The 24,669-nt window shown below is 35.9% G+C and overlaps 1 protein-coding gene across 3 annotated transcripts in view; it reads left to right on the top strand.

Moving 5' to 3' along the window:
- Positions 1-24,669, top strand: part of BTAF1 (B-TFIID TATA-box binding protein associated factor 1) — a 107,647-nt gene that overhangs the window by 39,300 nt on the left and 43,678 nt on the right. For all 3 annotated transcript variants that reach the window (XM_032136857.2, XM_032136873.2, XM_032136841.2), the window contains 8 exons: positions 603-743; positions 1,997-2,121; positions 4,547-4,667; positions 18,012-18,116; positions 19,228-19,377; positions 19,677-19,819; positions 20,180-20,354; positions 21,798-22,001. In XM_032136857.2, coding sequence (XP_031992748.1) covers positions 603-743; positions 1,997-2,121; positions 4,547-4,667; positions 18,012-18,116; positions 19,228-19,377; positions 19,677-19,819; positions 20,180-20,354; positions 21,798-22,001 — 1,164 coding nt within the window. The remainder of the gene's footprint in view (positions 1-602; positions 744-1,996; positions 2,122-4,546; positions 4,668-18,011; positions 18,117-19,227; positions 19,378-19,676; positions 19,820-20,179; positions 20,355-21,797; positions 22,002-24,669) is intronic.

The raw sequence follows: 24,669 nt of genomic DNA, 5'->3' as shown, positions 1-24,669 counted from the left end.
GAGGCTAGGATTCTAGCAGAGGGGTTTGTGTGTGTGTGTATTCACACAGAGAATTCATAGTCTTACGTATAAAACATGTTTTGATGTTTTATGTCTCATTGGATTAAGTACTTCATGCTCTTGTCTTTTTCAAATGGCATTAGTTAGGCTTCTATTGATGTTACATTTTTGTTTATGTGATTGTTTCTTAGGTACAGTCATAATGATGTTTTGGTCAATGATGGGCCACATATATGATGGTGGTCCCATAAGATTATAATACTGTACTTTAATTGCACCTTTTCTGTATTTAAATATACCAGTATTTATCATTTTGTTAGTAGCTGCCTACGGTATTCAGTTCAGTAACATGCTGTGCAGGTTTGTAGCTGTATCACACACATAGTGGTATAGGCTATACTGTCTAGGTTTGTGTAAGTACACTCTATAATGTTCACAGAATGACAGAATTGCCTGATGTATTTCTCGGAACGTATCCATTGTTAAGCAGTGCATGACTGTAAATATTGGAATTTAGCTGTCATGTGGCAAATTTAAATTTTAAAATGTTTAAGCACAGTAACTGTAGAACAGAAAATTTATTTTCATGTACTGTTTTACAGGATGTGATTAATACTTTGTTGCCTAAAGTTTTAACTAGAATAATTGAAGGACTCCAGGATCTTGATGATGATGTCAGAGCTGTTGCTGCAGCATCATTAGTGCCTGTAGTAGAAAGCCTTGTCTATCTTCAGACACAAAAGGTAAATTAAATATTTTTACAGTTTGTTCCCATAGAGCTTTTTTTCATTTGGGATATGGAGTATTAGAAAATACATTGAGTACATTTTTCTCCTTCATCTTCAATTTTTTTTTGACCAACAGCCCTCTGATGCACGCAATCTTGATTATATATTGTACTTTGGAAGAGTGAATTGGATCCGTTTGTCTACTTTCCCTTCATGTACATAATATATAGGGAACTTCCTTGAGAAGAATGCAGCCATTTCTTCCTTATTTTACTCCTGGTTTTTAGATGTATTGGATTTTTGTTTGTTTGGATTTTAGTTTTTGGATTTTTTTTTTTTAAATCTAGTCTCCCCTCCCCTCCCTGTCTCTCCTCTCCTCCCCATCTCTCCTCTCTCATTAATTACTAATTAATTAGTATTAATTATTAACTAATAAGTGCTGTGTAACCTATATATACACATAACATTTTCTTTCTTTTCTTGGGTCTCACTCTGTCACCCAGGCCAGAGTGCAGTGAATGACATGTAGCCTCACTCTCCTGGGCTCAAGCAGTCCTTCCTCCCTCAGCCTCTCAAGTAGCTGGGACTACAGACACATGCCACTGTGCCTGGCTGATTTTTTAAAAATTATTTTTTTGTAGTGATGGGGGAGCCCCCGTGTGTTGCCCAGGCTGGTCTCAAACTCCTGAGCTCAAGAGATCTTCCCAGTCTTGGCCTTCCAGAGTGCTGGGATTACAGGTGTGACTCATCACACCCACCCCTCTAGTCTCATTTCTTGAAATGACTTTTTTAAAGATCTGGCTGACTTTCCACCTTATTATCAAAATCAGAACACAAAGTTAGAATTACAGTAAGCAGTATTTTAAGAGCTTAAAAACTAAATTTTTTTTATCATGATTGGTACCATTTTAAATGCAGTAAAGTTACATAGAAGAACATGTCTTGTGTCTCGATGCTCTGTTGTTTTCACCGTAAAGTTTTTTACATAAAATAGTTGTGGCTCTTTTTTTTTCTGAATTCTACCCATTATGAGTCTGGTCAGGAAGGGAAGTATCAAAGTAGAGTTGAATGGCATTAAAAAGAAGGAATAGAGAATTGTTAAAGGCAAATAGTGTCACCTCCTTAACTTTACTCAAAACTGACACTGTCCAAGGTCATTGGAACTGCATGTGTTGTTGAATCAGTAGTGACCCCTGGGATACAATTTGGCAGGGTTTGTGAGTATTTTGTGCAAAACTGATAACTTTTCTTGAAAACTGATCTTATAGGTACCCTTCATTATAAATACATTATGGGATGCTCTTCTGGAATTAGATGATCTAACAGCTTCAACAAATAGTATTATGACTCTCCTTTCATCCTTGTTAACTTATCCTCAGGTCCAACAATGCAGGTAATTATTTCTAATTAGTGGAATAAAGTAAAAAGTCTTTACATACCTTTTGAGATAATTCAGCCTAAACATACAATATTTTAGCACCTTTAAGAATAATATTATTTAAGCTGGAGATGCCAAAGACTACCGTTTTCAGAAGGCCTTGTCTTTTTTACTCTAGCCATTTGGGCAGCAGCTTACAAAGATCATTTTTTTTTACCCTTGAAATATTTCAGTTATATAATTCATCATCTTGTTCATCTTATAATTCTTTACTTAGGAATATAATCATTGAATAGTATTTTCAGTTCTAGCCCTAGAATGTAGAATTTTAGCTTTATTTAGTAACATTTAGTTAACAGAATTATCATCGAACATCAGCTTTATATTTTCTAAAACTTGCTCCTCTGTGAACTTTTTTTTGTAATGTTCATTTCTTCAACTCTTGTTCTTGATTTCAGTAATTATCAGGAAGGGAATACATAATAATGTAATATAATGTCTAAAGGCAGAGATCAAGTGAAGCCAAAAACATACATCAAAAATTTAGTGTCACCAATTTTCCTGTCCTGATACATGAATCTCAGCTCATCTAACTAACATATTCCCCACCTTTTAGACTGACCCTTGAATGTTGTTAGAGATAAGCGTCCTTAGAGATAGAGAATAGTGTCCTTAGAGATAGAGAAGAAAAAATTATTATGCAACTTTAAAAAATTCACAGATGAGAAAATTACTGTTCTTGTCCTAGTGAGGGCGTTCAGTGAATGTTCATATAATTATGCTTATATGTGGTTTCTGGCTCTATGAGTATTTCCCATGAAACCCATAGATGTATAAAAAAAGTAGAAAATATTTCAAATAATACTGACCCTACTGGAAGTTCTTTAATGCTAAGTTTAGATTAGTTGAATAGCCCATAAGTAGGAATAGCAAAATAAGTGCCTATAAAAGCAAAAGAAGAGAAAAATTGAAGTGGTAGTATATTTATGGGGTTTCCTAATTTTTGATGTTTCTATTACTAATGAAAGCTGTACAAACTAAATGAGTTAATCTATGCGAAAGCCCTCTTTAAGCTGCAAGATGAAGGGGTTTTTAATTACTGTAAATCAAGGATTGGTAATCTTTTTCTGCAAAGGCCCAAATAGTGAGTATTTTTGTTTTGTGAGCCAGTCTGTCTGTCAAAACTACTAAGCTGTCACTGTAGTGTGAAAACAGCTGTACATAGGTAATACATAAGGGAATGAACGTGCCTGTGTACACATAAAACTTTTACTTAAAAAAAATGGGTGGAATGGATTTGGCCTATGGGCCTTAGTGGATGGTGTCAGAAAAACTGGATAATATAAGAAAGAATATAGTGAAAATTCTATTAATTCAATGTGAAATAATGTAGTTTTCCATCTTTTTTGTTTCAAATTTGCTTCATATATTGTGATACTTGGCAGATACTTTCTTCTAGCTTATGTAAGAAGAAATGTAGCATGTTATTTAGAGCATGAACAGTTAGACACTTAAACTTTGTTAAAATGCTTTTATGTATTTTGTGTCTTTTTTATGTCTGTGTGTACCTGTGTTTAAAGTAGAATTTTATAAATAAATTTGCTAAATATGAAAATAAATACAAGAAGGTAGTGTTCATACAAACCTGCAAGTAATGAAAATAGAGTTAAAACATAGGCCTCCTGGGAGGAACCACAAAAGACCAAATACAGTGGCATATTATTTTTTGCTCATGTCTTTTTCTATGGAGCCATGTATTTCAAATGCTGCTTATGAATTATTTCCTAGTTCCAGATAACTTTTACAAATGACTTATGAATGTGACAGGAATCCCGTGGCCCAAGTTAGTCTAGACTTGGCTTTGTTTGCTTCCCCATTTAAAACTTAATCTATGAGAAGGAAGAAATTTGAGTTTTCCTAACTTAGTAATGCTAACCAGGATAATAAATGTCAAAGTTGCTACCATACCACCACTTGCTCATTTGATACGTGACAGAGATGGCCCCAAAGGGAGATGGAAATTATGTGTATCTACCCATTGGGGTTAGCCATGGGGAAGAAGTAAGGATTAGCAATCCTGATCATGTAGGCTGACCACCAGCTAGGATACATGTCCCATTTTCCTAAGAACAATTATATTGGAAAGTCCTAACTTGATAAAGGTGACTCATAGCATTAGTGCCATAGAAGAACCTGATGTTAGTATTTCTACCCTTCTTTTTCACTGCATTTGCTCTGGCTTTTCTGGTGCTACGATAACAGTTGTGAATGACATTGTTACATGAATGTTCATATGAAAACTTTATTATCTTTTAAGAATTTATTCATCAAAAAAGTCACATGATGTCAGCATCACTAGATCCCATGAGAATATTTAGATAATGTATCTACAGAGTTTCAACTTAGAATAAGTAAGATTAATTTGTGTCTTCTTTATTAGTATTCAGCAGTCACTGACAGTTTTAGTTCCACGTGTCTGGCCTTTTTTGCATCACACTATATCATCAGTTCGAAGAGCAGCATTGGAAACTCTGTTTACGTTATTATCAACACAGGACCAGGTAAGAACTGATAACTATAGCAGTCTTGAAACTTATATAAATTAATTTTATCAAATAAACCTGATCTTTAGCTTACCCTTGCTGTATATCCAAAGATCAGGACAATGTTGGGCCTAGTGGTATGTAACCATGTAGATGAATATAATCACTGTAAGAGCAGAAATATTTTAATATTTTGTTCTAGGTTGTATTCTCAGCACTTGAAATCATGCTTAACACATAGGAAGTTCTCAGTAAATGTTTGTTGAATGAATGATTGATTGAATAGTCTCTTCCTGTCAGAGACCTGTTATATAGTCTTTGCATGCTCTTTGTCTGTATGGCTGACAGTTGAGTGGCTGGCAGAACCCATGGCCCAGGTTAGAAGGCTACATTTGAAGGTCTAGAGTACAACTCTTAAAGACTTACCAAGGAATTCCCAGGCTCTTGCCTTTATTTAAAGATTTTTCAGTCTTAAGAGTATGCTATTTTCAAGGATAGTATACTTCAGGAGTCACATCGAAATGTCTACAGAGATCATTCAGATAATATCAGTGTGTAAATGGAGCCTGTGGTGAGCTCAGGAGTCCTTGCTCTGTTTATAAAAGGCTTCACATTACCATTTTTAAAATAACCTTATAGGTCAGACAAAATACCTAGATTTAGGAGACTATCAATAAGAAATTCAGTTTTCTAGCGTGCTGTTAATAGGTAGTACAGTTTGGGCCAATCTTTTTTTTAAAATAGTGACTAAGTAGTGAATAAGTGCCTCTTTTGTGTTCACTAACCGTGGATTCTCATGTGAATTAGGAACATTTTGTGTAGACTTGCTTTAATGTGCAGCATGATACTGTGTTGAACTTCTGTAAATAAACATCTGTAAATTTTGTTTTGCATTATCGTTTTGATTTTGTCTAATCCAAATCTCTGAGAACAACTGCCAGGTCTGTTTTACAGTTCTCAGTTGATCAAGCATGGGCTGATATGACAGCTGGCATGGGTTGTTCTTAATTTTCATTTCATTTTTGCTTTATTTTTATGGTTTTTGCCTAAATGTTTGTGAATTCTTAAATTCATTTTATATAGACCTTTTGAAGTTACCAAATTTTTTCTCTTCATGTGGTTCTTTTTGTATATATGGACTTTATTTTTAATAGCAGTTTTAGATTTACAGAAAAAAATGAAGGAAAAGTACACAAAGTTCCTGTAATACCCTTTTATCCCTCCTACTACCCACACATAGTTCTCCTTATTGTTAACATCTTGCATTAGTGTGGTACATTTATTAAAACTGATGAGCCAATATTGATACATTAAAGTCCATACTTTACAGTAGGGTTCGTTCATTCTTCTGTACATTTTGTACATATTGTACATTTACAAATGTACAATAACGATATGTACCCACCGTTACAGTATCGTACAGAGTAGTTTTAGTATCCCCAAAATCCCCGGTGTTCCACCTATTCATCCTTCCTTCCCTGTTCCTGAACTCTTAGCAGCCACTGATCTTTCTTACTGTCTCCTTAGTTTTGTCTTTTCCAAAATATCACATAGTGGAATCATATAGTATGCTGCCTTTTCAGATTGTCTTCTTTCACTTAGCAATATGAAAGTAAGGTTTCTCCATGTCTTTTCATGTCATGGTAGCCCATTTCTTTTTATCACGGAATGATACTCCATTGTCTGTACCAGTTTATTCATTTGCCTTCTAAGGACATCTTAATTGCTTCCAGTTTTTGGCAATTATGAATAAAATTGTTATAAACATTCATGTGCAGGTTCTTTTGTGGGCATTAAGTTTTCAGCTCACTTGAGTAAATACCAAGGAGCGTATCTGCTGAATTGTATGGTAAGAGTATGTTGACTTTTGTAAGAAACTGCCAACTGTCTTCCAAGTGGCTGTACCATTTTGTGTTTCTGCCAGCAATGAGTGAGGGTTCCTATTGCTTCACATTCTGGCCAGCATTTTTTGTCTGTGTTTTGGGTTTTAGCCATTCTAATAAGCGTGTAGTAGTATTTCATTGTTGTTTTAATTTGCAGTTTCCTGGTGACACATGATGTTGAGCATCTTTTCATATGTTTATTTGCCATCTATCTCTCATCTTTGGTGAGGTGTCTGTTCAGCTTTTGCCTATTTATTTATTTTATTTTATTTTTGAGACAAGGTCTCACACTGTTGAGTGGGCGTGATCATAGCTTACTGCAACCCTGAACTCGTGGGTTCAAGTGATCTTCCCATTTCAGCCTCCTGAGTAGCTAAGACTACAGGCACGCACCACCATGCCTGGCTAATTAAAAAAAAAAAATTTTTTTTTTTTTTTTTTATTAGAGATGAGGTCTTGCTAGGTTACCCAAGCTAGTCTTTTGCCTATTTTAATATTGGGTTGTTTTCTTATTGTTGAATTTTAAGCGTTCTTTGTATATTTTGGATACAGTTTCATATTGTTTTTTAAAGCCTTTTTATTCCTTATTAGGTGATCAAGCCACCTGCAGGCTATTTTTAACTTGTGACTTTATTATTAGTAATACCAACTTTACATTACTAGAAAATAAGGTATTCTGTATAAATGAAATTTTCAGATAACTGAAATATACTTTTTTTGCCACAAAAAAATAGTTAACTGTTAAAATGACTGCCACAGTAGATCATCATTTTAAAGTATATTAAACATAAGCTAACTTTTTTTTGGTGAATCAGTCACCAGTATTATTTGTTGGTTATTAGTTTTTATACTGTTTATTATAGCATACTGTGGGAATATTGAGATACATGAGTCACTGCTTGCAGTAATTGAACTGTTCTTTTTCGGTTGCTTTTGCCTAATTTTTATCTCCTCTCTGCTGTCAATTGTGATTTCTCACTTTTGTTAGTCTTGTAATACCTCCTCCCTTGTTCTAAAATTTTTGCTATAAATAAGATCCCAAGATTGTTATAAATCCCTGTTGGGCCCAGCACGGTGGCTCAGGCCTGTGATCCCAGCACTTTGGGAGGCCAAGGCGGGTGGATCACTTCAGGCCAGGAGTTCGAGACCAACTTGGGCAACATGGTGAAACCCTGTCTCTACTAAAAATACCAAAATTAGCTGGGCATGGTGGTGTGTGCCTGTAATCGTAGCTACTCGGGAGGCTGAGGCATGAGAATAGCTTGAACCTGGGAGGCAGAGGCTGCAGTGAGCTGAGATTGCACCACTGCCAAGCCTGGATAACAGAGCGAGACCCTGTCTCAGAAAAAAAAAAAAAATTCCCCTTCCAATTTTTAGTCCCTGAATGATTATGGATATTGACTTTTAAAATTTCCTGGTTGTGAAAACATCTCTGTGTTCTTTGATGTTGATTTTCTTGTCCAGGGATTTTTTTTTTTTTTTTTTGCCTTTTGAATTTGCCCTTGCTGGCTCATAAATGAATGCTTTGGTACTAGCCTTCATTTCTTTATCATTTAATGATGACTCTTTATCTAATTTCCTATACCAGAATGCCATTGTCTTTGTATGTAATTTGTGGCATGTCAGCCACCTGTTAAGCATAGGCCCTCAATGTTAAGTAAATTAGTGTGAGATTCTGTGCTGGGTTTTCTGGGAAATAAAAAAAAGAAATCCTATGTATTAGCCTTTTTTCACACTGCTGATAAAGGCATACCCGAGACTGGGCAATTTACAAAAGAAAGAGGTTTAATTGGACTTAGTTCCACATGATTGGGGAAGCCTCACAATCATGGTGGAAGGCAAGGAGGAGCAAGTCACGTCCATGTGGATGGCAGCAGGCAAAGAGAGAGCTTGTGCAGGGAAACTCCTGTTTTTAAAATTGTCAGATCTTGTAAGAATTATTCCCTAGCATGAGGACAGCACAGGAAAGACCCACCCCATGATTCGCTTATCTCCCACTGGGTCCCTGCAACAACACATGGGAATTATGGGAGCTACAAGATGAGATTTAGATGGGGACACAGAGCCAAACCGTATCATCCTACATGTTTCTTACCTTGGAAAAGTTTACAGTATGGTTGCTATAAGACTATTACATGGTAAGTTTAATAACCTCTGTGAAGAGTTAAATAACAGAAGACCAATATGTGAGAGATGTCAGACAGCAGCATTAAAAGATAAACTAAGCTGAAAGGTCAGGAAGATTGGGTGATGTGGTTAAAAAAACTATTATTCCCTCACTTCTCTTTGATTCATATTTAGTATCTTTGATATGTACTTTCACAGACATTTTACTGAATATGTCAATTTCAAATTAGACAAGCGTACAGAATGTGTTTTGAACAAAAGTGCTTTTCTAGTCTGTTCCCTTTAGACTTTTAAATACATTCTGCTTCCATATTTTTCTTCCAGTTATTCTGACATGTTTGTGGTCCTTTTTTGTTGGAGTCTTCACGTTTATTGTGTTTCCTGTATCCTTTTGTGTTGATTATGCTTTTAGCTTCTTTTTCTCTTATTTTTAACGGCATCATTCATGAAATTTCACTCGTGTTTAGCCTTTATCTTCAGCGTATCTCTTTACTGAAAGAGATGCTGTCTATGAAACTTAATATTGATGCTTCCAGATTTTGTGCTTTGTCACTGTCCTGATGCTTGCTGTTTATTATCCTCACCACCAAAGACCATGGCTGTGACACTAATCACTAATTCTTAGCAGGGTCTGATTTTGGTCCCCACAAATATGCTTTACTATTTTTGTTGGCTATTTCATTCTGTTTTTTCAAATAATAGCATAAAGCCAAACTTTTTTTTTTTTTTTGAGATGGAGTTTTGCTCTTGTCGCCCAGGCTGGAGTGCAATGGCATGATCTTGGCTCACTGCAACCTCGGCCTCCCGGGTTCAAGTGATTATCCTTCCTCAGCCTCCTGAGTAGCTGGGATTACAGGCATGTGCCACCATGCCTGGCTGATTTTTGTATTTTTAGTAGAGACAGGGTTTCGCCATTTTGGTCAGACTAGTCTTGAACTCCTGACCTCAGGTGATCCACCCGCCTCAGCCTCCCAAAGTGCTGGGATTACAGGCATGAGCCACCGTGCCCAGCCCAAAGCCAAACCTTTCAGGAAGCTTTTCTTAATACTACCAGCTATTTCCTTTTTTTAAATTTTGGGATTTTTTTTTAATAGAGAAAAGATCAGGGAATTGTATGAAACAACATTCATTTATGTTTACACCATCCATAATTGACATTTCTTATAATTTTGTCTTGTTTCAAGTTTTTGTAATAAAAAATTAAAATTAAGTTATAATCCTATCTTCTAATTTACCTACTTCTCCCTTCTGTATATTCATAAAAATTATCATCCTTTCTCCAGTATGCTCCTTAAAGTTTGGAATTTTCGTTTCTACATGGTCATAGTATTTCTAAAAGGAAAGAATTTTAAGTTTCAGAAGGATTTGGGGGACCATAGCCTCAGTTACTCACAAACTGGTTAGTAATTTGTAATCGCCTACCACTATATTAGAATTAAATTCCTGTCTTGCTTGGTCTTCTAATACTTGGCTCTTGTCAACATTTTCCCCTAATATTTCCTAATATTTATTCTGGAGTCAAGAACATTTTCTAAATCCACTCTTGTATCCTAAGTGTAATCATGTCCTTTGGACATGGCTCCTTGCCCCCCTGCTCCCCTACCCCCACTTCCTCCCACTCTTACCTTCCTAAATTTTAGCTCCCTTTCTTCCTCTCTGTACCTTTTCTTTCATGAGACAGATCAAATCTCTAGTGCGACAAAGCATTTCCAACTTCTATAACTCATTTTATTTAAATCATTGTTTAAAGTCATTATGCAGTGAAAACTCATTTAATTTTTATTGTTAATCTTGTGATCCCAGCAACATTATTTGCTTTCTGAAAAGCTGTACGAATAAACCATCTCTGATGCTTTTATCTGTTATTGTATTCCTCTCCACAAATTGCCTGAAAGTTACTTATTGATTAATTTATAGCTGTGTGCAAACTGTTTGTAGTGCAGTTCCATGATTCCTTTCCTGCAACTCTGAAAGCCAAAGCTTTTTGTGAGTTGGGTCAATTTATAAAACTACTAATTTGGTGGCAAAACCTGACCATTCTGAAGAGAAACTGTTTAGTCTTTATCCCACTTAATGTGCCTATTCACACATTTTGCTGCAGAAACATTAATATATTTTATTCAGGTGCTACCGGTATTCTATTGGAGATATTATATAATATACACTTTAAACAATTCATTATTCTAAAATTTGAAAAATTTCTGAGTTTCAAAACACACCTGGCTCCAGGGAATTTGGATGAAAGATCATTGACCTATTGTGATAATAAAAATCTACTCTCACTTTTAATTTGTGTTCCTTTTTCTGAGCTGCCTCCTTGCCTTTGATTTCTTAGTGTTGTTAAGTATTCCTAATTAGTCAGCAATCCTTTATGGAAGCAATCATAATGTAAAGAGCAGTTAAATAGAGCTTTTTATCACTGTTGTTACCCCTTCAATGGTATAATGAAAAGATCCCTTAAGTAGACAGGATCTGAGTTCTAACTTTGGCTCTATCATCTGCTAATTTATGACCTTGGTCAGATTTGTCTCACCCTCTCTGGTGATTATCTCTAGCCTCTCTCAGAGTTACATGGATCAAGTGAGATAATGTATATGAAAGTGCTTTGAAAATGTTAATGCTATACAAGTATAAATAATAGTACAGATACTAAAACAATAATTAGTAGTTCCATTCTGAGCATTCTTTCCTTATTCTGGGGTATAGGAATGATACTTAATTGTGGTAATAATAATCTAAGCTGTTGAGGGCTTACTTTATGCTAGGAACTGTGCTAAACAGTTTACATGAGGTGGCTACTGCCATTCCTGTTTTGCAGATGAGAGAACTGATTAATCAAAGATTAAGAAACTTTCCCAAGCTCATATAAGCAGCTCACTTCAGTTTCAGGTCTTATTCTGGCTTTCAGCTTTTACTAAATTTTATATGGGGACAAAATAATTATGTGTCTAATTGCTTTCCCACTTCTGAATATGGAGTCATTTTAACTACAAAGTGAGAAAAGGAAACTCACCTGAATTACCAGTAGCTGTGTCCTGGTTTCAGTTTCAAACTTCTCAAGCTATACCTCAATAATTCTAAAGTAATTTTTCAAGGTCAGACTTGGCTATAGCTCAGTGTATCACTGCGTTGTAAAGATTGATGCTTCTGTTTCCTTGAAATTATCCTGGTTATCTTTAGTAAATTTTTGGTTTTGTTTTGCTTTGTAAAATCAGTAGATTTTATAAGGGACATGTCCTTATTTTTAAAAGGTATCCGTTATAAGTATGTGTGCTGGCATGCACATCTCTAAAATGTCCTTAAATAGAACCACAGTTAATACAGTTGTCTCTGAAACATTATTTCCTTTATACTTCCCTGTGGCATACCATGGCATTTGTGAAAATATATTGTTTAATCAGTGTGCCTTCTTCTGTGATGTTAACATGTGAAAGAATTGGCAAGCTTGTCATCTTGAGGAGCATGAAGTAGGAACTCTTAAGAAAAACCATGGCCGGGCACAGTGGCTCACTTCTGTGATCCCAGCACTTTGGGAGGCCAGTGCAGGCAGATCACTTGAGATCAGGAGTTTGAGATCAGCCTGGCCAACATGGCGAAACGCTGTCTTTACTAAAAATACAAAAATTAGCCAGGAGTCGTAGTGGGTGCCTGTAATCCCAGCTATTCGGGAGGCTGAGACAGGAGAATCACTTGAACCAGGGAGGCAGAGGTTGCAATGAGCCGAGAGATTGTACCACTGCACTCCAGCCTAGGTGACAGAGCAAAACTCCGTCTCAAAAACAAAAACAACTAATTTTATTTCATGATGACTTACAATCAAGGTATAACTTTTTTTGCTAAACTAGCAGCTTGGTAATCAAAGTGAAGGAATTTACCATTTGTTTGTCCTTTCTATATTGTCTCTTTAGCCAGTATGTTTGTACATGCTAGAGTATACCTATTAATATATATGTCTATCAGTGAATTACTGAAGTATCCAGATTAACTAGTGTTGATAACTGGTAACTGTTGTTGCCAGACAAACTCCTAGACATGAATCTCCTATTTTGCCTTCTTTACTGACTGGGTCAACTTTTCCATTCCATTGCATCTCAGTCACTTTGTGAGTCATTCCAAAATTTCGGTTACAAATACATTAACTTTCGTTTGAAGGGCAAGCTTAGTTATTACATGAAGATATACATGAGATTGAGTTGGAATCTGAAGCGTAATTTAGAATGTTAGAAAATTTAACATACACAAATAAGTAGGAAACAAAAGACCAGAAGAATAGCCTGAACTAAGACTTTGGCCTTAGAGAATGCTAGCATAATTGGGTATTGCCAGATTTTATAAAAATATGAAAAAGAGCAAAGTTGAAATATTTAGCTGACCTTCAATAAATGTTGGTTGGAGAAATGAATAGAACAAGGCATTATAAACTGTCTGATGTGGAAATTTTCTTTTCCTTTGGCTGTGGATCAAAATAGGGTTTCAGAGCAAATTGGTAAGATTAGTGAAAGAACTCAGTGTGATTCATCACCAACTTACAGGTTCTCTCCTGATTTTCTTCCCTACAGTCTGAGAACATTTGATATGCTGGTAGAAATGATGAATTGGCCTGCAGGCAAGAATCAGGTGTTTGTGGTAATGCTCAGATTGCTCCTTTTTTCTGAGTGTACCCATTTTGTGGGAAGATAAAAGAGGGACCATAACAAAAGGGTACAGACAAGATCTTATCCCACCTGAGATGCCGAATCTGCCAGTTAGGGGTCTATTGCTGAGCCATTTTTACAATACAACATTCCTGACACCAAATGTGTGGGGTTTTTTCCTTACACCAACCAGTTATCCAACTCCCTGGATGCCAACTGGGTATCATACAATTCAGTTCAGTTCTGACAGTCTGCCTGGAATTAGTGTCAGCTCCCACAAGTTAGAGGGCTCAGTCGCACAACAGATACCAGTTGCAAGTGTTGGGCCTTCCATACTTCTGACCTACCATCTGTAAACTGGGTTCCCCTGACCCTCTCCTCAGGTTTGATAACTTGTTAGAATGCTTCACAGAACTCAGGAAGGCTGTTAAACTGGTAATTACAATTGCCAGTTTACTATAAAGGACACAACTTAGGAACAGCCAGATGGAAGGAGATGCACAAGGCAAGGTATGGGGATGAGGTGCTTGGAGCTTCCATGTCTTCTTTAGGCACGTCACCCTCAGCACCTCTGTGCACTCACCAAGCCATAAACCCATAAATGTAAGTGTTTTATGGAGACTCTATTATGTAGTCATGATTGATTGAATTATTAGCCATTAGTGAGGTGATTGACTTAATCTCCAACCCTTCCAGCTCTGGAGGTGGGGAGCAGGAGGCAGGCTGAAATTTTTTAGCCCTCTGATCAGATAGTGAGTTCCTCTGGCAACCAGCCTCCATTCTGAAGCTATCTTGGGGCCCACTTCTTTAGCACAAACTAGATTATGGTTATTATGAATAATCCCTATCGCTCAGGAAGTTTTTTGGGTTTTAGCAGCTCTGTGCCAGGAGCTGGGGATGAAGATCAAATATGTTTCTTTTTAAGACCCTGGACAAAATGCTGAAAAAAATTTCTTATATTACAATATCACTATTTTGGGAAATTTTGCATATTGGCAGCTATTCCTTATGATATGAATTTGGATCATTTCTAGTGGCTAAGATGGATTTCTACAACTATTTAAGTGCCTGCTGTGTGCTCAAACAATTTTCTAGATAGTAGTAAGAGACAAGGCCTTTGCTCTCCTATAGTGCTTAAAATAGGAGACTAGACAGGAGAAGACAGATAACTAAACAAGAATAACTTAATGAGGTAACTATCTGCTACGGGAGGTAGAAGACACTATTGGATCTTAAGTGAGATGGGTGATGGACAGGGAAGGCATCATGTTAGAAGTGAAGTTTAAGCTGAAACCCGAAGGGTAAGTGGAATTTAGCCAGGGGAAAATAAGGGTAAGGGTTAAGAGAGGAGGGAGTAGTATGTGTAACTCTGGAGGCAGGAGAGAGCAGAATGGCACTAAATTAGTAAGTGACAGGAAGTTGGTTTGGTGGAGGGCAAGATGGAAGGGGGGTATAGATGGTTAGAAGTTTTACCTTCATTTTCAGGTACAGTGAAACGTCCATTAGTCTTATTTCTGTTTGTCATCAACTCTCCTTATTCTGAGTCTCAGGAAGGCAGATCAGAGGAAGAAACACCATTTCCATAGTTTTGCCTTTTCTAGAATGTCATATAGTTGGAATCATACAGTGTGGAGCCTTTTCAGATTGGCTTTTTTCACTTAGTAATATGCATTTAAGATTTCTCTGTGTCTTTTCATGACTTGATAGTTCATTTTCTTTTTAGTAAATAATACTCCATTGCCTAGTTATACCAGTTTGTTTATCCATTCACCTACTGAAGACATCTTGCTTGCTTCCAAGTTTTGGCAGTTATGAATAAAGCTGCTATAAACATCTTGTGCAGGTTTTTCTGTAGACTTTTTTGCCTCCTTTGGTTAATATCAAGAAGCACAATTGCTGGATGGTAAGAGTATTTTTAATTTTTGTGAGAAACTTCCAAAATAGCTGCCCCATTTTGCATTTCTACCAGCAATGAGTGAGAGTTCCTGTTGATTCATATCCTGGCCAGCATTTGTTGTTGTCAGTGTTCTGGATTTTGGCCATGCTAACAGGTATAGAGTGGTAGCTCATCGTTGTTTTAATTTGTATTTTCCTGGCAACATACAATGTGGGCCATCTTTTCATATGCTTATTTGCCTAGACTTTATTTTTCAGAGCAGTTTAGGTTCACAGCAAAATTGAAGGGAAAAGTACAGTTTCCATATATCCCATCCCCCATCCTCAACACTGCCTCCCCCACCATCAGTATCCCATACCAGACTAATACTAATTTGTTACAATCAGTGAACCTGCATTGACACATTATTATCAACCAAAGTCGATAATTTACATTAGCGTTCACCCTCAGTAGTATACGTTCTATTGGCTTGACAAACATGATGTCATGTATCCACAATTACAGTATCACACAGAATAGTTTAACTGCCCTAAAAATCCTGTGTTCTACCCATGTATCCTTTCCTTCTCTGGTTGTTTTTAATAATTATAAAGTAGAATTTAGTAGAGTAACGATGTTTGTAGCCTGAGAAGACAACTACAGTTTATATTACATGTATTGGTCATAAATATAGGGCGAAAATCTTCCTCTATAGAAGTGACTTTTGGGGACCTACGGGCAACTGCTTGGATTGCCAGTGTTGGGGTTGAGGGTCTGGGAAGAGAGTTGGTAAATATTTTGGGGGGAATATCAGAAATTAAGAGACATTATGGAAGAGTAACACCAAATTATTTGCTTATTGCTATTATAGCTTTCCTAATTCTGTTAAGATTGTCCCTGATTCCCTCCAGTGAGAAAAGAACTTTTTTCTTCCCAGCTTCCCTTTCTCTTTCTCTAGAACTTAAACATTTATTATCCCTAGAACTTGTGGATTTCTGCAATTTCAGTTAAAATTTCCAAATTTCTCTTAAAAACACTGTATTTAGTGCTTTAAAAAAGTCATGTGGAGGGCAAGGGCTGATAGGTACTTTGAGCTAGTTAGTAGAATTTCTCTGATGGACATTTCTATCCAGTGAAATGTCCTATGTTATCAGAAAAGTAGAGTTAAGACATAGTGAAGTAGTGAGAATGCTCCTCCAATTGATTTATGGCTTGTTTTTTTTTTTTTTTAAACTTTAATTTTAGGTTCATGGGTACATGTACGGGTTTGTTATATAGGTAAACTAATGTCACGGGGGTTTGTTGTAAGATTATTTTGCCACCTAGGTACTAAAGCTTAATAACCAGTAGTTATTTTTTCTGATCCTTTCCCTCCTTCCCACCCTCAAGTAGGCCCCAGTGTCTTTTGTTCCTCTCTTTGTGTCCATATGTTCTCATCAGCTAGCTCCCACATATAAGTGAGAATATGTACTTCTCTGTTCCTGTGTTAGTTTGCTAAGTATAATGGCCTACTGCTCCATCCATGTTCCTGCAAAGAACATGATCTTGTTCTTTTTTAAGGCTGCATAGTATTCCATGTGTACCATATTTTCTTTATCCAGACTACTGTCGATGGGCATTTAGGTTGATTGCATGTCTTTGCTCTTGTGAATAGTGTTGCAGTGAACATATTCATGCATATGTCTTTATGATAGAATGATTTATATTCCTTTAGGTATATACCCAGTAAAGAAATTGCTAGGTCAAATGGCAGTTCTGTTTTTATGTCTTTGAGGAGTCATGTGGCCCTTTTAAAACTTGTTTCAAACCATGTTGAGAACATAAAACCCTGGTCCTACCTTTGTCATTAGTTTTCCATTGGCTACAAATTATAGGTAGCTTTCTAACTTAAACATTTATTATCCGTAGAACTTGTGGATTTCTGCAATTTCAGTTAAAATTTCCAAATTTCTCTTAAAAACACTGTATTTAGTGCTTAAAAAAAGTCATGTGGCGGGCAGGGGCTGTTAGGTACTTTGAGCTAGTTAGTAGAATTTCTCTGATGAACATTTCTATCCAGTGAGCTTGTAGTTGTTTAAATAGCAATAGACAGTTTGGGATTCCTTATTCTGGGAATTCTAGACACACATTAGATACTTGGTGAAGCACTATTTGGTTGCTTGATTTGGGTGGGCCTTTGAGTTGTTAGGAAATTCCTTAAATTGTGGTTTATAACCCAGGCTTTAGGAGATCCTGGAACCTTGGAAGCAAAATATTGTTTGTAATTATATGTTTTTCTGATAACATAGTGTGCATAGTTTTCATCAGAGTTTTAAAGGGTCTCTAACCCAAAATAGATTAAGAACCTTTACCTTAATTTTGTAGTGAACTCCAAGTAGAAGTTTCTAGGTTGGATATTATGGTATAATTCATTACTTGGATTGTTGGTGAGCATATAGAACTTAAACTCTGATCATCTAGCACAACAGCAGTAACCTGATTATTTTATAGATTTTCTTGACAAAGCAGTGATGTATGATATAACCAGAGAGATGTTGCTGGTTAGGGGATGGTTCCATATGGAGGATGATTTCAACTTTGAGGCAAAATTGTTGTTAATGATAATCAGACTTTTTTCAGCTTCCCAGTGATTATATGCTGTTATTTCTTGAGACCATTGGTACAATAAATATGGTGTTTGTTGCCTTAGAATCTTGTCAAAGTTTATCACCTGTTTAGCCTTTTTAATGAAACCATGCAATCTTTTCATGGTAGTACTTCTGTTATTTGACATATAATTCTTCAGGTAAGGTAACATCCAAGAATTATATGCTACAGCTTTTAATTCTGTTTTTGTTTTCAGAACTCTTCATCTTGGCTTATACCTATACTGCCTGATATGCTCCGACACATTTTTCAGTTCTGTGTTTTGGAAAGCAGCCAGGAAATTCTGGACCTTATTCACAAGGTACACAGCAAATGTATTTGTATTCCTTTTCCTAGTAACTTTTGTAGATTTTTAAATTTTTTCATAATTGCTGTTCTGTTGATCATTCATATCTCTTGGAGATTTGAAAAGTCTGGAGATTTGAAAAGTCTGGAGATCTGCAAGATGAGACAGAGAACTAGGCTTCTTACATGTAGCGTGTAATAGTTAAGTTTTGGTTGGCCATGCTTCTTCCTCTTATTATGTGACTTACACAGGTATTTTAAGCACTTTCTGATAGCCTCAATACAGAAAATGAAGTGAGGAAAAGATCGCTTTTCTCTAGCCCTCATCTTGCTGTTTATCAGTATGCTTATAGATCCTGCAAAGTACCTTTTAGGATCTATTGGTAATACAGAGTCTAATTATTGTTGAAACTTGTACTTTTTTCCCTACTTAGAAAGAGTGATAATATGTGTTAGAATCATTAAAGGAGGAGCCATTTGATATATTTAATAGCATTTATGGAGGGGAGTGGCACTTTTGTACCTTTATAATCTGTTAAATTACTCTTGAATTGTTGGCCTCTAAAGTGACTCATTGTTAACAACCTTGGATTAACAGTGGTGATCTTGTCATAGGCTAGTCCTAGCCCATTAAATGTTAGGCATCAGGAAAGGTACCTTATCCTTATTAAGTAAGATCATGAATCAAAACTTAAGCTGTTTTAAATTTATACTAGGTTATTACCACCTCTGAGTTTAGCAGAGAATATTAGGAGCTATTTTTAAGTGTGTGTTGAATATAGGACTGCATTAATATTGAGTCTTATGATATATGCAAAGGATTTATTTCAGTGACTTACTGAGATTTTGACAATTTTATATTACTTTTATGGCCATGTTTTTTTTTAAAAGAGAATTGTGTTCTTTTAAAAAAAAAAACAACTTTCCTTTGCATTAGTTTTTTTTAGTGCACAAACCTATTAGAAAACAGTACTATACTTCAAAATAAGCCTCTATAATGAATTTCTAAATTAATCTCTGTGCTATTTCCTACTTTAAAAAAACCTCAGTATTCCTAAAGATAAGTGTTAGAGTTTGTTATTTTTATTAGAAAAAATTCACTTTCATGTCCCCCTTTTACCCTGCAGGTTTGGATGGAACTGTTGAGTAAGGCTTCAGTTCAGTATGTGGTAGCAGCTGCTTGCCCATGGATGGGTGCTTGGCTTTGCTTGATGATGCAGCCTTCTCATTTACCTATTGATTTAAATATGTTGCTAGAAGTAAAAGCTAGAGCCAAGGTAAGTGTAGAGGGACATAATGTATTTGTGTGTTAATCATCTAATTATTAATAACAGTAACCATATTTTAAAAAATCTGTATTGCCTTGTTATAAGTGTGATTTAATTAACATAAGTAAGGAGAAACCGTTATTTTATTAGGACCCTGACAAAATGAATAGTAGTGTTTATCCATTAAAATTTTGTGAAAAGAACTGTATTTTACTGGGTTCATTTTAAAAATATCATATTTTTGTTGTTGCCTATTCAGTTTTAATGATTAATCTTTATTGGTTTTTTTTTTTTCCCTCCCTCTGTAGGAAAAAACAGGTGGTAAGGTGCGCCAAGGCCAAAGCCAGAATAAAGAAGTACTTCAGGAGTATATTGCAGGTGCTGACACCATTATGGAAGACCCAGCCACCAGGGATTTTGTGGTTATCCGGGCCAGAATGATGGCAGCCAAGTGAGTGTACATTAAGTGTCAGGTAGACATACATTTACAATCTGGCCTTCAAAGGTTATTTAACCAACAGAAGATTCCTCTGCTGTCTCCATCAATCCTTCCATCCTTCATTACACTAATTATAGCCTAAGGAAAAATTAGAGTAAGCAAATACTTCTAATTATTTTAAAGCTTTAAAATAGAATTTATATCTTCTTACGAAGACCAGATAGTCGTTATACCTTCTGTGGGAAAAGTTATGGCTTCAAAAAGCCAAATTTTGCTTCAAGGAATTATAGGAAATTGAAGTAATTTCCCGAAGTATGGAGAAACTTTACTTCAAGTAATTTCTTATAGTAACTTCCTTTTTCTCCCTCTTAGGTTGTTAGGAGCACTTTGTTGCTGTATTTGTGATCCAGGTGTAAATGTGGTAACTCAAGAAATTAAACCAGCTGAATCCCTGGGCCAGTTACTACTCTTCCATTTGAACTCCAAGTCTGCTTTACAGAGGATTAGTGTAGCTTTGGTAATCTGTGAATGGGCTGCTTTACAGAAGGTAAGATTTTGCCCCAAAAGTAATGAAGACAAATTAAGTAAACCAATTTCCATTAGCTTTTAGGATTATTTACAACAGAAAAGTGAAAATTTTTGATGTATAAAAATCCAAGAGTTATAGAAAAGTGTCCAAATTATATTGAACATTATTTCTCTCCCATTTACTTTTAACTCTGGACTTTTGTCTTAGAACCCCTGCTCATACCTCCAACTACTAGTTATGCTCATACTTAATATTTGCTCTTGACTGTACAGTCTGTTAAGAAATGTCCCTATTAAAAACTGTGTATATGTGAAAGTGGTCCAGAAACTATTGGTCATCCATTCCTCTGTATATCTCTCAGGTGTCACTGAAAACTACAAAGGATGAGGCTTTGAGTATTAGAGATTCATCTGTGTGGGTAGTAGCAAAGGCAGAATTTTTGGTCACAGGAAGAGTAACATCTCTGTATTTAAACCAAAATCTTCATGTTTCCAAATCAACCATTCCCTTCCAGCCTCTTTAACCTTTAACTTCTAGGGAGATGTATGATTTTGTATAAGACATACTTCTGTAAATCAAAGAAACTTTCTACTGGCTTTGTTTATTCCATTGACTGGAATTCTGGAAATTTAACTGTCTGCACTTGCTGTGAGAGTTACTTGTTACTGCCTCTTAGCAGTTTGTCAAAACAAAGCTGTATCTAAAAGTAATTGAGCCATGCTCCATTGCAGCTGACACCCCTGCTTGACCTCTGGAAAGAAGCAAAGCTCATCTGTTTTTAGGCAGGAGTTGGTGTGCTGGAGAGGCAGTGATGCTATGTTTTTGTGCCTCTCAGACTTAGCAGCAAGTGTTGACATTTCGGTTTCTGGACACTCACAGAGCTTCATGGACTTACTCTGTGAAGCCCAGGCTGATCACCCAGATCCCACAGAACCCCTCATGGCTCACCACTGAGGCCATTTCCCCTCAGTTTGGGGCAGGCAACAACCAGAGAGAGTGGGAAGGGTTAGTTAAATTTGGGGGTAGGTAATCAGCTTTTAAAATTTATATCCACTTTTACAGTATGCCATGTGAAGCTTAGGGTTCAACTGTTATCTAATGAGTTTTTAAATAACATTTTTAATTAGTGCTTGATAGATGTTCTTTTCTGACTGATTTTTTTTTTTACTGTAATATACTTTAAAATCTGTGATATATATACACATGTAAACTTTGGATAGGTAGAAAATGGAATTGTAATAGTTCCATGTGCATGTTCTGTAGTCATTCATGTTAAAATTTTACAATAATTTGGATGTAATACCTTTTTTTCTGTGCAATTAACTGTTTTTCGGAGAAGTAACAGAATATAGATTCAGTATAAGTAAGAATTTAGAACTTGGTAGTCTGCAAATGACGATTTCTGTATCTATAAAGTTAATGTTCATATAGTTACCCTATTTGTTGTCTGTTGTATTTTAGGAGTGTAAAGCTGTTACCTTAGCTGTGCAGCCACGTTTGCTTGATATACTTTCAGAACATTTATATTATGACGAAATTGCGGTTCCATTCACACGAATGCAGAATGAATGTAAACAACTTATATCATCATTAGCTGATGTACATATTGAAGTTGGTAATCGAGTAAACAACAATGTTTTAACAATAGATCAAGCTAGTGACTTGGTGAGTAAAGAAATAACTTTCTTAATTATAGATAGAACATGAAATATAGGTTAGAAATTTGTCATGACATGTTTATCACAAAAACACATTAATTTGTTGAGTCTGTATGTGGCTTGGTAGCCTGTCATCTCTACCCTTGAGAAAGGTTATTTCATTGTATAGGCTTTTCTTGAAATAAGAGAATAACAAAGGATTTTTTTTAAACTAAAATTCTGATAAGTCAATGCACCTTTATTAGAAAAAGCTATTATATTTTGTCATTTCAGTTTTGCTTAACACTGCAGAGCACAGAAAAAACTGTTTCTACAAGTTCCTGAGTACTTCTTCCTGCTCTCAGCCTATAACGAAAATATTCAAACATATAGAAAAAGTGATGAAATTACATAACACTCATACTTAACAGCTAGATTTCCTAGTTAACATTTTACCAAATTTACTTTATCACATATGTATTCACCTACCTACCCGTCTATCCAACCATGAATCCATCCAGGGCAGTTTTTTTTAATGCATTTCTAAGTAAGTTTCAGATATCAGTATACTTCAGCATTTTATATAATTAACTAAAATTCAATATTTGTTTATGATTTTTTGCTGTTCTGAGGCAAAATTTATGTGCTAAAGCACACAAATCTTAGGTGGACCATTTGGTGAATTTTGACAGATGCATATGCCTATGAAACCTGAACCACTGTCAAGATACAGAACATTATCATCACCACTTCGCAGTAATCTCTGCCTTTCCCTGCCACCAAGTAACCATTATTCTAATTCCCCCTCTGAAGATACATTACTTTTGCCTGTTCTAGAATTTCATGTAAATGGAATCATACACTGTGCTCTTTGGTGTAAGGATTTTTCTTAGAATGGTATTTTTGAAACTAATCTGTGTTATATATATATCAATAGCTTATTCTTTTTTTATTGCTTGAGTTTTATTTCATTGTATTATTATACCACAACTAGTTTAAGCCATTCTCCCGTTTATGGACACTTGGGCTGTTACCACTTTTTGTCTATTGTGAACAAAGTCGCTATAAACGTTCTTCTGCAAGTCTTTGTGGACATATGCTTTCATTTTTCTTGGGTAAATATGTAGGAGTGGAATTGCTAAATCCTAAGATAGGTGTAGGTTTAGTTTTAGAAAAAACTACAGACTTTTCCCCAAAGAGATTGTATCATTTTACCCTCTGACCATCAGTATGTGAGAGTTCTGGTTACTCCACATCATCAATATTTGATGTGGTTAGTCCTTTTAGTGATTGTGTGATAGTGTTATTGTGGTTTTAATTTCCATTTCCTTGATGACTAATATGTTGAATACTTTCTAATTTTTTATTGATCATTTGTATATTTTCCTTTCTGAAGTATCTTTTCAAAATCTTGTCTACTTTGAATTAGATTGTTTGTTTGTTATTGAGTTGTGGGAGTTCTTTATGTATCCTGGATTCCAATCCTTTGTCAAATAGATGCTTTCTGAATATTTTCTAGCAGTGAGTGGCTTGCCTTTTCATTCTCTTAATGCTGTCTTTGGATGAGCAGGTATTTTAAATTTTGGTGAATTCTAATTTATCAGTTGTTTTCTTTCATGGCTATTATGTTCTGTGACTTCAGTAATCTTTTTTTTTTTTTTTTTTAACTTTCCAAGTGGCAAAGGTATTCACATATGTTTTCTTTTAAAGTTTTGTCATTTACTTTTTATGATTTATCATTCACTTGGAATTAATGTTTGTGTATAGTATGGAGTAGAGGTTGAGGTTTGTTTTTCTTACAGATATCTAATTTTTCCACCATTATTTATTGAAAATACTTTCATTTCCCTATTGGATTGTTTTGGCACCTTTGTCAAAAACCAACTGAAGTTATATAAGTATGCTGTGTATCTGGGCCATTTGTTCAATCTATTTGTTTTCCTTATGCCAGCATCCATGCTTCATTACAGCAGCTTTGTACTTAGTAAGTGCGTGAGGTTAGGTGTAGTATATATGAATTCTTCCTTTTTTGAGTTATAGGATCAGAAATTGAGCCACTTCATTTGTGTTGGTCCCCATGAAAATAGTAATCTTCATTTCTTATCTCCATTTCTAGTTGAAAAACAATATAGTTGAACTTTTTTGTTCTCATCTGTGGAGAGAAAGCTAAAATTGCTGTTTTTTCCCCCGGGTTCTCTTCTTTTATAAAGTTATTTTCCTGATTGTTGTTATTCTGTAAGTTTTCCATTTTGCCTCCTTTTCCTACTTTTTTGCCTGTCTGGAATTAAATCTCAAATTTTCTTTATAGTCTGGGTTCCCTGCCTACTATTTCTGGGAACTTTTCTTTTTTAAGCTCATCAAATGGCCCCTTCTTTAAGATTTGCTTATTCAGGCCGGGCGCGGTGGCTCAAGCCTGTAATCCCAGCACTTTGGGAGGCCGAGGCAGGCGGATCACGAGGTCAGGAGATCGAGACCATCCTGGCTAACACGGTGAAACCCCGTCTCTACTAAAAATACAAAAAATTAGCCGGACGTGTTGGCGGGCACCTGTAGTCCCAGCTACTCGGGAGGCTGAGGCAGGAGAATGGCGTGAACCCGGGAGGCGGAGCTTGCAGTGAGCTGAGATCGCACCATTGCACTCCAGCCTAGGGGACAGAGCAAGACTCCGTCTCAAAAAAAAAAAAAAAAAAAAAAAA

This window comes from Hylobates moloch, unplaced genomic scaffold (genome assembly GCF_009828535.3).
Source record: "Hylobates moloch isolate HMO894 unplaced genomic scaffold, HMol_V3 SCAFFOLD_3, whole genome shotgun sequence".
NCBI classification, from domain to species: domain Eukaryota; kingdom Metazoa; phylum Chordata; class Mammalia; order Primates; family Hylobatidae; genus Hylobates; species Hylobates moloch.
The sequence above is the reverse complement of the archived record's forward strand: the minus strand, read 5'-3'. Positions and strand labels throughout refer to the sequence as shown.